Consider the following 13,025-nt stretch of genomic DNA (forward strand, 5'->3'; position numbering starts at 1 on the left):
ATGTGGTCTGGACCAACCCCGCCCCTGTCTCTTCTGCTTCAGATGGAGCCAAGGATGGGCAGTCGGCAGGCAGTGAAGAGGAGGAACTGACAGCTGAATCTGGGCTTGGAGAAGACCTCCTGGGCCTCCCAGGGCCAGGCTCCAAGAGCTACAGCAAGTGACCAGCCCCTGAGATCCCCCATCACCCCTGCTGACCCACCCCAAGCTGCCCACCATGGTCTCCTTATTCTCTATAATAGCCATTTACTTTCAATAAAATGTCTACATGCAGTGAAGCGTTGGTGACTCTGATCTGTGAATTCAAGACAATTCTTGGGTGACACCAAAACTATCTTAATAATCTTTCTAAGGTTCGAATCCCAGGCTGCTATGTCCTTTCAGCAAATGTTTACGGAGCAGCCACTATGCACGAGGCTCTGTGCTGGGTGCTGGGAAACAAAGACCCTGGCCCTGCAGGAGGAGAGAATGTCAAGCAAACAGAAAACAGTGACACAGTAAATGGGGATCCATCGAGGGCAGGCCCCACACAGCCTGAGCGATAGAAAGGATTTACTTATGAAGGTTCCAGAATGGAGGTAGGAGACCCACTCAGACAGGTGCAGCAGTCTAGCGAGAGACAAGGCAGTGTGGGTGGAGGTGGGGGACTGGGGTAGACAGATCCAAGGACCCTTTAGGAAGTGGAATTGACAGGACTAGATTGAAAATGAGAGGGATTAGGTGCAAAGCAATGGAATTACCCCAGCTTTTGGTTGATCTGAGCTCTCGAATAAGCAACTGATTTTCTAACTCACTTTCCTAAGGGGCACATTTGCCATATATCAAGATCTCGTGCCCTGTCCCGAGTTCTGTCCTCTGGGTGCCATCTTATTCTGCCCCTGTCCCAAGTTCTGTCCTGTGGATGCCGTCTTATTCTTCTCCCCCAAAGGAAGACCTGGGCTTTTGCTGCCCTCGGGAAGTGAGGGCTTGACATTTCTACCACTGAAGCTGTTCCTTTGGTTTCAACCACAGTCTGTTTCCAGTTAAAGTGAAAATTCCCTCCAGAGGAAGTGTAGGAGGTTTCTCCTTCACCAACCCCTTAGAGGGACTTTGAAGTAAGACAGGCCTGGGTGCAGGGCCACGTCTGGCCGGGTGTTTGGATGACCTGGAGTACTTCCTTTGACCCAGTGGTTCCAGCCTTGGCTGTTCATTAGAATCACCCGGGAACTTTTACGAACTCCTGATGCCCCAGCCATAGCCCAGACCAACTAGATCCGAATTCCTGGAGAATGGGGCCCAGCTACTAGGGGATTTCACTGCCCACTCAAGAAAAGACACCACTCTTAACCTCTCTGATCTGCAGTTTCCTCACCTGTAGAATGAAGTTCACTGGGTGAGCATAGCAAGGTGTAAGCTGAAAGCAATTTCATTTTTCCCACCATTTCCTATTTGTGGTAAATAGAATAGCACCCCAAAGTTGTATGCACCCTAATCCCCAGAACCTGTGAATAACTAAGGCTATATAGCCGAAGGAAATTAAGGTTGCAGATGGAGGTAAGGTTGCCAATCAGCTGACTTTAAATGATCTGGGATTACACAGCTGGATCCAATGTAATCATAGGATTTGTAAAAGCAGAAGGCGGAAGAAAGGACCAGAAGGATGGCAGCAGGAAGAACTTGGCCCGGCGTTGCTGGTGTTCAAGGTGGAGGAAGGGGACCTTGAGCCAAAGAATGTGGGAAGCCTCTAGAAGCTGGAAAAGGTAAGGAAATAAATTCTGCACTGGAGCCTGCAGAAAGGAACATACCCTGCTGACACTTTGATTTTAGCCCATTTCAGACTCATGTCATCTTCCTGATGTACAGAACTGTCAGACAATAAAATTGTGTTGTGTTAAGTCTGTCAACTTGTGGCAACTTGTTACAGCAGCCATAGAAAACTAATACCCTGTTACACCTATTCAGATGTATATTTTATCCTGCCCTTGAGCCAAACCTCAGGCACAGCTAGCGCATTGTTTTCCTGATAATAAAAAGTCCATTCTGCCTCGATATAAAAACCCCCAGTTCACCAGAATTAACCCTGACAATGGGTTGTTCACATTCTTTCACCTGGCTGGAGGTGAGTGATGAGCTGATGTCAGTGGAACCAGTTCTGGGCCACCCCCTCTGTCAACCCTGCACATATGATCTAGCACCACCGGATGACACCTGCTATTTTGTTCTCAGCCTTTGAAATCTGAGATAGAAAACATCCCATCTTAACATCCTGTTATAAAAACTATGCCTACTTTGCAGATTCGCCTTTCTGATTAAGGGTGCTAATGTATGTGAACAAAAAACAGTAAAGTGCTGTTCACAAAACCCTTGTAATTAACAATGGACTCAGGGCACTGACTGCATGCCAGCCCACGAGAAAGATAGACATGGAGTTAAGAGGGCTCCAGAGGCCAAGTCGCCGTGCTCCTTGTCCTGGAATAGCTCTCAGAAAACTCTGGCAGAAGAGAGTGTGCAGTAGCTGGGGAGTTTGAGCTGGAGGAGACCTGAATCCCTATTAAGTCAAAAGAGGGGAGTGTGTGCCCAGGGTCCCCTAGCCAGCCCTGGCAGAGCTGGTTTCAGAACTGGGCTCCAGACTCCCACTCCAGTGCTTTTTCTCATGCATCACCGAGATTCCCCTAAAGTCATGTGGGGTTACATAAGCCATTCCCAAACAGGATGGGCACACGTGAGTGTACATCAATGCAGCTATGAAGATGTCATAACCTCTTCTCTGCATCTGTAAAGGTCAGAAAGATCACAGTACACCCAGTATCAAGCTTAGGGTCACCCAAAAGTCAGGAGGTCAATGGGGCATTGCTCACATTGAGAACATTCAAGGTGACATTCAGGGTCAGTCAGTTGTGAATCAAGAAAGGAAATGAAGAAATGAACAGGAACCTAGTCATGAATCTGAGTCACCTTCCTCCCAAGCTGGAAGCAGCTGGAAGGGCAGGAAGGTGAGGCACGTGATCTTCTCAAAGGGGAGTTGCAAGATGTCCCTGCAAGCCCTCCACCTCCCCAGCCCTCCAAAGGCAGCAGGAATGCCACCAGCTCAGGGATTCTTGGTGTCCTCACAGAAGCTGGGAAGATAAGAACAGCTCCTCCCAAGCCATCCAAGGCCATAAAGCAATGGCTCCAAGTCAGGCCTGAGCACTTGAACATCACCCAGGTGCATATTCAAAATGCAGATCACCGCTCTCAAGCTTTTCAGGATAAATAGACGTATGGCGTGGCTCATCAACCTACAGTTTCAATTAAATATCACCTCTAGTTGGAACTAGCTTCTGTGGTCCCCTGTTTTCCACAGGCCCATTGTCCAGAAGTAACTTCTTTCAGCGGTCTGCATCTCAGTGCCGTCACCCGCGTAGCTGCGGATGGTGTGAGTTTACCTCTGTTGTGATTCATCCACTCTACACTAGACCTAGTGATTTCCTTCTGAGAGGGACGAGGACCCAACTCGTTCATACCACTCCTGCTGTGCCTCCAAAAGTTAGGTAGCAGTATAATTTTAATTTCTTCCTTTGGTTTCTTTTCCAGTTCTAAGCCATGTCTTCTCTTATTCCGTGAATTTGCAAACAGTTTCGGGGCTTGCTGCTTAAGTGGTGAGCGTGTTTGCATTCTCACGCTACTCCCTGCCTTGCTGCCTCATCCCTGACCATGCTTTCTCTTACCGTCCTTTCTCTTAGATTTACTTTGTCCTGCAACCTCAACTAAGCCTTCCATGTTTTATCCACGGGGAATTGCAACAACTGAAAATCAGTTAACTTCATTTACCTTATTAAGATTTTATATATATCTTTCAGAGGCCAAGCAGTGTGCTAGAATTACATTCGGTTTTCTTTTGGTCCATGTTAAGACCCTGAGCATTTAAGGAGGAGTATTTCTCACCTCAAGATCAAAAGATTCTCTTGTATTATATTCTGTCAGTGTTTTAAAATCGTGCTACACTTTAGAACAATTTCTGTTTAGACCATAATATTATGGTGCAGCTTCTTGTTTGATCTAGCATTTATAATTGCTTTTCTTTTCTTTCTCCCTTCCTCCCTTCCTTCCTTCCTTCCTTCCTTCCTTCCTTCCTTCCTTCCTTCCTTCCTTCCTTCCTTCCTTCCTTCCTTCCTTCCTTCCTTCCTCCCTCCCTCGCTCCCTCTCTCACCTTTCTTGCACTCTGTGCCTTTATCATATCTTCAAGGAATTTGTGAAATTTTTGCATCACCCTTGATGGTCTCAGCCAGGTTTGGGGTATCAGTGCTTTCAGGCTTTGAGTATAGAGGAAAGAATATGGATTTGGAGTCAGACAGGAGTTTAAGTTCTGACTTGGCAGCTCATCAACCGAATGACCCAGAACAAACCTCTCCACCGATCTGGGCATTCACTTTAACTGGAAAATGTGGATAAATTGCTGCTCTCTGAACATGGTTGTGAGGCTCTTAGAAGGCAAGGGAAATGAACGCCCTGCATAATTAGAAGTTGCTGAGTAATAATTAGGAGACATTCTCACTGCCAACGTGTATTTCTGCTGAGTTCATTCACTTCTTTGGGCCAGGCCCTCTGCTCAGTGCTGAAGGAACGAATATGTGGAATTCCTGCACTTGAGGAGCTCCAAGTCCATAGGGGGCTCAGACAAATGCACAGCCAATCACAGTTCCATGTAATAAATGTGATGACGGGGATAAAATAACAAGAGGGGCACCTAGGTCGGATTGGAGAATGTTCCAGAAATGTGACCCCGAGCTGAGTACCAAAGGGCGAATACAAATAAGCTTGGCCTAGAGAGTTTAGGCATGTGGGATGGTGTTCCAGGTGCCAGCACTGCGTGAGCAAAACTGCAACTTGTCCCCAAACACGCGGGAGCCCGTGAGGCCTCCCAACACCTGGTGAGTGCCCCAGGAGCTGCCTCCCCTGCCTACCCTCTGAGTCCCTTGCCAATTGCCCATGCCCTCCCACCCTGTCCACCCAGGGCTCGTGGGACCCCACCCATCTCTCTCCTCAGTGATCCTGGGTTCCCACCCCCAGAACTAGACAGCAGCGTCTCAGGCAGTGCCCAGCACTCCCCATCCCAGTCTTGCCTCTGTAAGGCCACTTTCTGGCCTGTCAGAGGTCAGAGGTTGGACATGAGCGATGGTCACAACGGGGAGACAGACAAGGCCACGGGGCTAACCTGGGACCACAGGGACTCTACCCAAGTGCCAGGCCTGCTGGGAGCTCCATCTTCTTTGAAAGGTGAGGTGGGGCCTGATGTTTGTCTGAGGCCTTTGCTGGTCTTTTTCTAAGATAACCCTGGGATGTTTCTTGTCCTCTTCGTTTCTTTTTTATTCATACTAGAGCAAATTAGGTCTCCCCTCCCTTTGAATGGTACTTACAACCCCACCTCTCTGGCCCTGTCCAGCTGTCTCCAAACATTCTTTGCATCCAGGCCAGAGGTGGGTGTGACAAGGAAGGAAGGGGCCAGGGTCCCGTCACTGCAGAGATGTATCTGTGTGTCTGATTGATGAGCTGGAGTCAGTGTGGAAGAGCTGGGGGAATGGTGTTCTGGTTAGAAAAACAGCAAACCAAGAACAAAGAAGGAAAAGTCAGCAGAGAGACAGCCCCTGGATTCCAGACCTGCTCTATTAGCATGGAAAAGTCCTTGTGACCTCAGACACAGGTCCAGGTGTCTGGACCAGGCGGGTCCTGGAGAAGGACAACAGCATGGAAATGCCGATGCTTTGGGCTCAGGTCCACATCCATCCTTCCTTCCCCCTTCTGGCACCCTTCCTCACGGGGGCCCTTGGCCAGACCCTCTAGCCTTCTGAGGCTGCTTGGTTTGTTTAACTGCGAAAGGGGGAAAGAAAATTACCATCCGTGCAGAGTCACTGTGGGCATAAAACAAAATCATGGGCTCAGAGGCACTGCTGGTCTCTCTGGTGCAAGGAGCTTGGATGGGTTCGGCAGAGGGCACACCCAGGTTTGAAGCCAGACTCTGTACCTCCTGTCTCTGTGTCCTAGAGTAAGTTACTTAACATCTCTGAGCATGTTCCTAGTTGGTGATAAAATGTGTTTATCTTCACCTCTCAGGGATATTGTGAGGAGTAAATAAATTAAAGTACATAAAAAGCATACAGAAGTCTCTGGAACATTGCAACTGCTTGAGAGGTGATTGACGTAATTAAGAATAAAATTACAAACTGGAGAGAATCTTTCTGATGGTCCAATAGATTTTGCTGGCTTTTCACCATAGCCCTTCTCACTTTGTTCCACAATGAGTAGGAAACACCTAATTTGTTCCAGGTTCTCAACCAGACTGTAGTCTGAAGACTGAAGCCTGCAGCTCATTGCCCTTTGAAGGATGAGCTATAAATACATTAGGTCATTAAAAAGAGGAAGGAGTGCACCTGGACAGCCAAGAACATGTAAATTTGGCCAGAAGAGACCTCAGGCCCCAGAAACCACCCATCACCACAGTCTCCCCCTGGCTTCTGCAGAAGAACCCTGGACATCAGGCCAGGAACCGCAGGTCAGCCAGCTCTCCCCTCAGCTGCCCCTGGAAACTCCCATGGGTCCCTCAGGAAGGTTACAAACTCAGGCCGGAGTGAGTCTTGGGTTGTTAGGTCTTTGGTTCTGGATAGCTTCACCCTCTGGGGGAAGAAGGAACATGACCCCTGGGGGGCAGGGCTTGGCTGCAGCAGGTGTGGTGCCCCCCTCTGTAGACTGGAGGGGTCCTGAGTGTCATGTCACAAAGCTTGAGAGTCAGAGAGGAAAGAAAGTGTGAGTCTTGACTGTGCAGCTTAGAAGCTGGATGACCTTGGCCAAGTTATCAGAGCTCCAATTTAGTCATCTGTACAGTGGGATGCTTTTGAACATTAGAACAAATGCAGGAAGTGCCTACAGATGTTCGTCGGAGGTCAGCTGCTCCTGCTCCTCCTCCGCCTCTCTTTTAGTTGTCTTATTTCTATTTTGCATTGCAAGCACTTAGAAAAGTTCTTGAGACACAGTGAGTGCTCACTGGATTTTTCTGAAAGTGTAAAGGGCTCAGATATCCCCAGCTCAGAGTCTCCATCTGTTCTCACAGTGCGGCAGAAGTCACTGCAGAGTGTGCTGGACTGAATAAGGGCCTCACGGAGATGTCCATGCCCTGATACCTGGAACCCATAAATAGGTTACCTTCCATGACAAAAGGCACTTTGCAGATGTGATTAAGATTGAAGGGGACTTAATATAGGGAGACTTCTGGATTATGTATTTGGAGCCCAGTCTGATCACGATCCCTTAAAAGCAGGAAACTTTCTCTGACCAGAGTCAGAGAGATGTGGTGGAGAAAGAAAACACAAGAAATGTGGCAGAGGGGGGCCATGGAGAGATGGCAAGTGTGCGATTCTCATGTGCAACGTGCCATTGCTGGCTCTGAGATGTGGGGGCCACACACAAGGATCAGACAGAGGCCTCTGTGAGCCGATGGTAGCCCCAGCTGACAGACAGCAGGGCAAGAGGGACCTCGGTCCTGCAACACAAGGAGCTACATTCTGCCAATGACCTGAAGAAGCTTGGCTGTGAACTCTTAGCCCACATCTCCAGGAAGAGATGCAGTGCTGCTGACACCTTGATTTTAGCCTAGTGTTATGGGGTCAGACTTTTGACCTGCACAAATTGCAAGATAATAAGTATGTGTTATTTTAAGCTGCTACGGTTGTGGTCATTTTTCATGCCAGCAATCAAAAACTAATATGCAAAGCCTCCAGATTATGAAAATGTCAGAAGCAACCCCTCTTTGGCTAACATGAGTATGTACATGTACCAAGCTTATCAGAAGTGCAACCGTTACCACCTTTTTTATAGGTGTCCACTGAGACTTGGGCACCACGTAGCAGCTCCGCACACCTGTCCCCCTTACACATCGTGCCACCTGTCAAGTTGTCTTATTGCTCTGCCTACCAAGTCTCATGGCCCATGAGGCTGTGGCCCCAGAGTGCCAGGCTGGGTATATGAAGACTGAAACCTTTTGTCTGGGACAATCTGGAGAGAATTTAAGGAAACTGACATATCCCATGCAACGAGAGCCCAGTAATGTTCTAGGCAAAGTCAAGATTTTCTCCAGAGATTCTACACAGCCCATGTTGTATCACTATTCTAAGTTTGTTCCACGGATGGCACCGCCCCGCAACTGTGTGACAGCGCACATCTGCTTGGTGGGCTGTGCGGCAAGGCTGGTGCTGGTAGGGAGCCTGTGGAGAAACTTTACTGGAAAGAGAGCTGGTTGCTAGTTCCATCTCGAACTTTGAGATCTCAGCTGGGTTTTGCCCAAACACCTCAGGGTCACAATCCTCTGGTTGTCGTTCCACATGCCAGAAAGGTAAAGTTTATCACTCCTCACCTTTTCTACTTCCATTCTTGCTCACAGAGGTTGAAACTGGGTCAGAAATTTGTGCTCATGATAGTTCAGACAGACATGGTCCAGCCCAATCATCTGTGCCCTAAAGAACCCCGAAGTGTTGCCGGGCCTCCCCACACACAACCTCCTCTCTACAGTCTCCACGGCACCTGGGGGAGAAGGGTCACCAAGCCGAACGCTCATTTCCGTTTTTGTGTTAGAGATCTGTCCTGTTCTTAGTAACTGTCTTCATCCCCTTCCCCCATGAGAAACTGAGATTGGGAGAGCTTAAGTACAGTGCCAGAGCGTCCTGGAATGTACCGCATGAGGAGGGGCTCTGAGACACAGGAGGGAACGTCAGCTGTCACACCCATGAGGAATGATAACCTCCCGCAAGCTGGCCTGTGGCAGGCATCATTCTACACGCTTCTGTGTAAAATTCCTTACCCCATTCTCATGTGAAATGAAGGGGGAAAACCCATTTTTCCCAAGTCTAGAGAGGTGAGAAGTCCTGCCCGAGGCCACATGGCTGTCAGAGGGATTTGGACCTGAACAGTTGACCCAAGGGCTCCAGTGTGGGTGTCAGCCGTCCGCCTCTGCAATCAGCACAAGGGACATTGGAACAGGCTCTTTGAGGATGGGTGGGTTGCGCACAGGTAGCGGGGGTCACTGTCAGGCAAAGGGCCCATCTTGAGCATGAGGCAAAGTGAGGGGGTCAACACACCAGGGGGCCTTGACAATCTCGTGTCAAGTCCAGTAGACTAAGGTGTGATACGGACACTGCCTGTCGGTGGTGGAGGGGCAGGAGAGCAGCAGGCTGGGCAGGACTGGGGAGGGCCTAGGCCTAAGGCCACAAACATCCCCCATGCCACCAGGCCCAGCCACGTCCCTTCCAGTTGCCCCTTCTGCAGCCCTGGCACTCCACAGGCTCTCTCTGAGCATTCCTGTGGGTGGAGGGCAGGGACACAGCTCTCTGCGGAGTGGATAAGGGGCCTCCAGAAATTCCATTTCCCAGGGACTTCACTGGCCACAGAGCCGCCCAGCCAGACAGCAGATGACATCATAACCACAGCCATGAGCTGGTCTGCAAGGGGTGACATCATAGACCCAAAATAGCTCTGACATTTGTCAGTGGTTCAGAGAATGAGCAAGGTCAGCTGTGTCCTTCGCTCCCGGCCACCGCCCCTCCCTGTGGAATCCCTCTGAAGAGTCTTCCCCAGCTCGCTTCTTAGGTTGATGGGAATTGTATAAGTTTGATTGCAGAGGCATAAAAGGTCATTACAAAAGGCACAAAAGCAAAAAAGAGAAATAATGTTAACCAAAACCTAACACCCAGAGAGTTGCTCATAGTATTTTGGCATGCATCCTTCTAGACTTTGTCTATTTATTTACCTATTTTAATAAATTTTGTTGTGTATATTTTAGATACACAACATGATGTTATGGGATACATATTGATAGTGAAAATGGTTACTATAGTGATGAAAATCAACATATCCATCCTCTTGCAGTTATCCCTTTTTTTTTGTTTTTGTGGCAAGAGCAGCTAAAATCTACTCATTAGCATGAGTCCCATATACAATTTTTTTACCTATAGTTTTCACAGACTTGTTATATTTAGAAATGTATTCCTACATCATATAATTATTTATATATGTGAACAAAAGTGGCTTCTATGCTACGAACTGTTTTATAGCCAGTATTTTTTAAAAAACTTTTTAATAAAATGTGGACACTTACTATGTCATTAATTATTCTTCTAAATCACTTTTAATCGCTATGTAGTGTACTTGCACTGCTGGGGGGAATTTAGGTTCTGACATCTTGAGTGAAAATCCTATATTGTAGAAATTGACCTTGAACGTCTTCTACAATGACCAGTCAATACAGTAGTGGTACAGAGGGTGGCCGCTCAGCTCCAACACAGTTTTTTCTCCAGTGTCGGAACAGATTCCTGTTTCTTTGGTTGATCATGAAAAAGTAAATGACTTGCATTTATGGGTATCTGAAGCAAAAAATACAGATTTTTATCATCATCATTACTATTTGCCTAGCACATAGGGTTAAAGATTCATAAGTTACACTCAAATAAGATGCAGTTTTGCCATAATTTACCCTGTGGATGTCCCCCATTGCAGGACATTCTTCAGCTCCATGTCAACCTCCTCACTGAGGACCAAGAAGATGTTCTGAAGGTCCCAAGTAGTCCCACACAGGCTGAATTGCACTGAACTGTGTTTGTGTGGAATGTGAGAGCTTGAAGGGACATACGACCTCATCTCCTTCCTCCCCCTCATTTTCTAAGTGGAAACTGAAACTTGGGGAGTGGAAGGAACCCTCAGCAGATCAGCACTGGCTGAGCCTGGAGGGCCTCACCCCATGTAGCAAGGACACAAACTATTAGGGGCCACTGGCAAGGCTGGCAGGAATCTCAGGGATAATTTAACATGCTCCCCACCAAGTGGCTTGACACATGGTTCATCAGGGGCCAAACAGGATCACCAGACTTCACTCCTGGACCCTTTTATATGAATACTAGCATCTTGCAAGTGCTCACTGGCTATGAATGGATCTGATCCTCACCGCGGCTCTGGCAAATAGGCCAGAGAACAGATTGTCATCCCCATTTTACAGATGGCAACACTCAGGCTCAGAAAAGGTGAGCAACTTGCCCAGGATCTCAAAGCTGGCCCCTGGGGTCCCGGGAGTCATTTATATGATCCCAGCTCCAGGGCGTCTTTGCGTCGTAGCTCTTCCCTGTCACTTCTGGCCATGCCGTGCTTCCCAGTCAGTGGGGAAATAGAGCCACTTCTCCAGAGATAGTCAGGCAGACCCTACTGAGGAGCCAGGGCAGGACTAGAACATAGGACTCCCAACTCCAGGCCAGTGTTCTTGGGCCTTTGCTCATCCATACAGAGCACTTGTGCAGCTCAGCAGAAGGAACCCTCGAGGCTCATGGCTCAGTGAGAACTGAGACCACAGCAAGGGCTGTGGTCAGCTATACTCCTGTCCAACAGGAACTAAGCCAGTGCTACTGCGCAGGACACAACTTCCTCAGCCTGATATAGCAGCCTTGTCTGACTTGCTCAGCTGAGTTCTGTTGTGACCATGGCAGATCTCTACTGCACTGGCCGGTTGCATATCTGTGCTTGTCATATTTCCTCTTCACAGTTCATTGTCCATGTCTTATAGATGCAGAGTTTCCTCCAGCCGAGCCACCCCCTCCTCAATCCTGCAGGGAAAATGGGAGAAGGTAGTAGGTGCCTATGGGCTTTTGAACACCCAAAGCTAGCACTTCCTGGCTGAGACTTTAGTCTTTGTGGTTAAAGACAATGAGCTTGGGGGATGTCCAGAAAGAATAGTGTTCCAGAACAGCTTCTTGCTGAGGTCAACCCCAGCCATGGGCCAGGCAGATTCCCACCTCCCAGCCTCTGCCTGCACTGTTTCCTCTGCCTGGAACCAATGCTCCGCCTCTCTTCTCCCTGGCTGTCTCCTCTTCCTTCTCCCTGTCTCCCTTTCTGTGAAGCTGCCTTGGCCCCTCTGGGCAGTTGGACACTCTCTTCTCTGCTCTCTCACAGAACACGGCTGCCATTCACCACTTGGAGTGCTGACTTGTACCAGTTACATGCCTGTCTCCTCTCGATGGTGAGCAGTTCAAGGACTGCAAACGTGTCTTTCTGATTTCTGTGGCTCTAGAGCCTATATAAATGACCATATTTCCCCAAACCCTCCAATCCTTTTGTCCCCCTTTCCTTTAATGAGAATCAATGGCTCAAATTCCTGTCCCTCAGACTTTGGAAAGCCCATTGCCCTCCCCACAAACTCTGGGTCTGAAAATGGTCCGAAAATGACCTAGGAACTCACTCTGAGTTTCCAGGACTGTGAGCTCTCTAAGACCAAGAGCCCTCTCCTCCCGGCAAGAGGGGCTGCCCCCAAGTGGAGCTTCCCACTAGGCTGGATCTTTCGGCCCTGGCAGCAGGACTGAAGCCCCCCATGTGCTCAGGATCTCCAAGCATGGAGCAGCTGGTTTCCCAGACAACAGCTGCAAACAACTGACACCCAGATGCAGACCTCCTGGCACTTGGCAGCCTGTGCAATCCCCTGCTGACAAGGCTGCTTTCTCACCAGTGGAGACCATGCCTCTCCCCTGGGAAGTGGCCCCTTTCCTCTCTATGGGTGATGGGAGGATATCCTCTCCTCCTGCCGACCCAGTCTTGGAAATTCCACTTCAGCAAGAAAACCAGCTCCATGCTCTTGACACTGGACTTCATCCCCAACCCTGATGCCTGGCAGATAGCAATGGCCCAGGAGTGAGCCAATGGGTGCAGTGTGGAGATGTCCCAGACAGGGGCATTCTCATACCCTCTCTCCCTCCAGGGTGCAAGCCTCTGGATTCCAGTCTTCCTTGCTCGTATCTGCCTTCTGCACCTGCTGCCTTCTTCCTGAGACACCTGGCCCCTCATTGGCTTCTGCCCTCACCCTGCCTTTTCCAAATCCTGCTGCTGTGCGGCAGACTCTTACTAAGGGCTGGGGTAATGGACATGACCGATGAAAGATCAGGAAACCACGCGATATATGACACTAGATCATTCTGATTTCTTGGCCATCATACCACTGGACAAGGATCATTTTTTATCCTTCTCCCCAGGCCCAGCCTCCCACCAGCCTG

The 13,025-nt window shown here is 49.0% G+C and overlaps 2 protein-coding genes across 2 annotated transcripts in view; both read left to right on the forward strand.

The window, feature by feature from the left end:
• Nucleotides 1-161, forward strand: part of TG (thyroglobulin) — a 241,191-nt gene extending 241,030 nt beyond the window's left edge. The window contains exon 48 of the mRNA XM_063079279.1: nucleotides 43-161. Coding sequence (XP_062935349.1) covers nucleotides 43-161 — 119 coding nt within the window. The remainder of the gene's footprint in view (nucleotides 1-42) is intronic.
• A 4,639-nt stretch (nucleotides 162-4,800) lies between these two features.
• The window catches only part of CCN4 (cellular communication network factor 4), a 74,925-nt gene continuing 66,700 nt past the window's right edge, over nucleotides 4,801-13,025 (forward strand). Inside the window, exons 1-2 of the mRNA XM_063079280.1 lie at nucleotides 4,801-4,886; nucleotides 4,970-5,232. Coding sequence (XP_062935350.1) covers nucleotides 4,801-4,886; nucleotides 4,970-5,232 — 349 coding nt within the window. The remainder of the gene's footprint in view (nucleotides 4,887-4,969; nucleotides 5,233-13,025) is intronic.

The sequence above is a fragment of the Cynocephalus volans genome, chromosome 15 (assembly GCF_027409185.1).
Source record: "Cynocephalus volans isolate mCynVol1 chromosome 15, mCynVol1.pri, whole genome shotgun sequence".
NCBI lineage: Eukaryota > Metazoa > Chordata > Mammalia > Dermoptera > Cynocephalidae > Cynocephalus > Cynocephalus volans.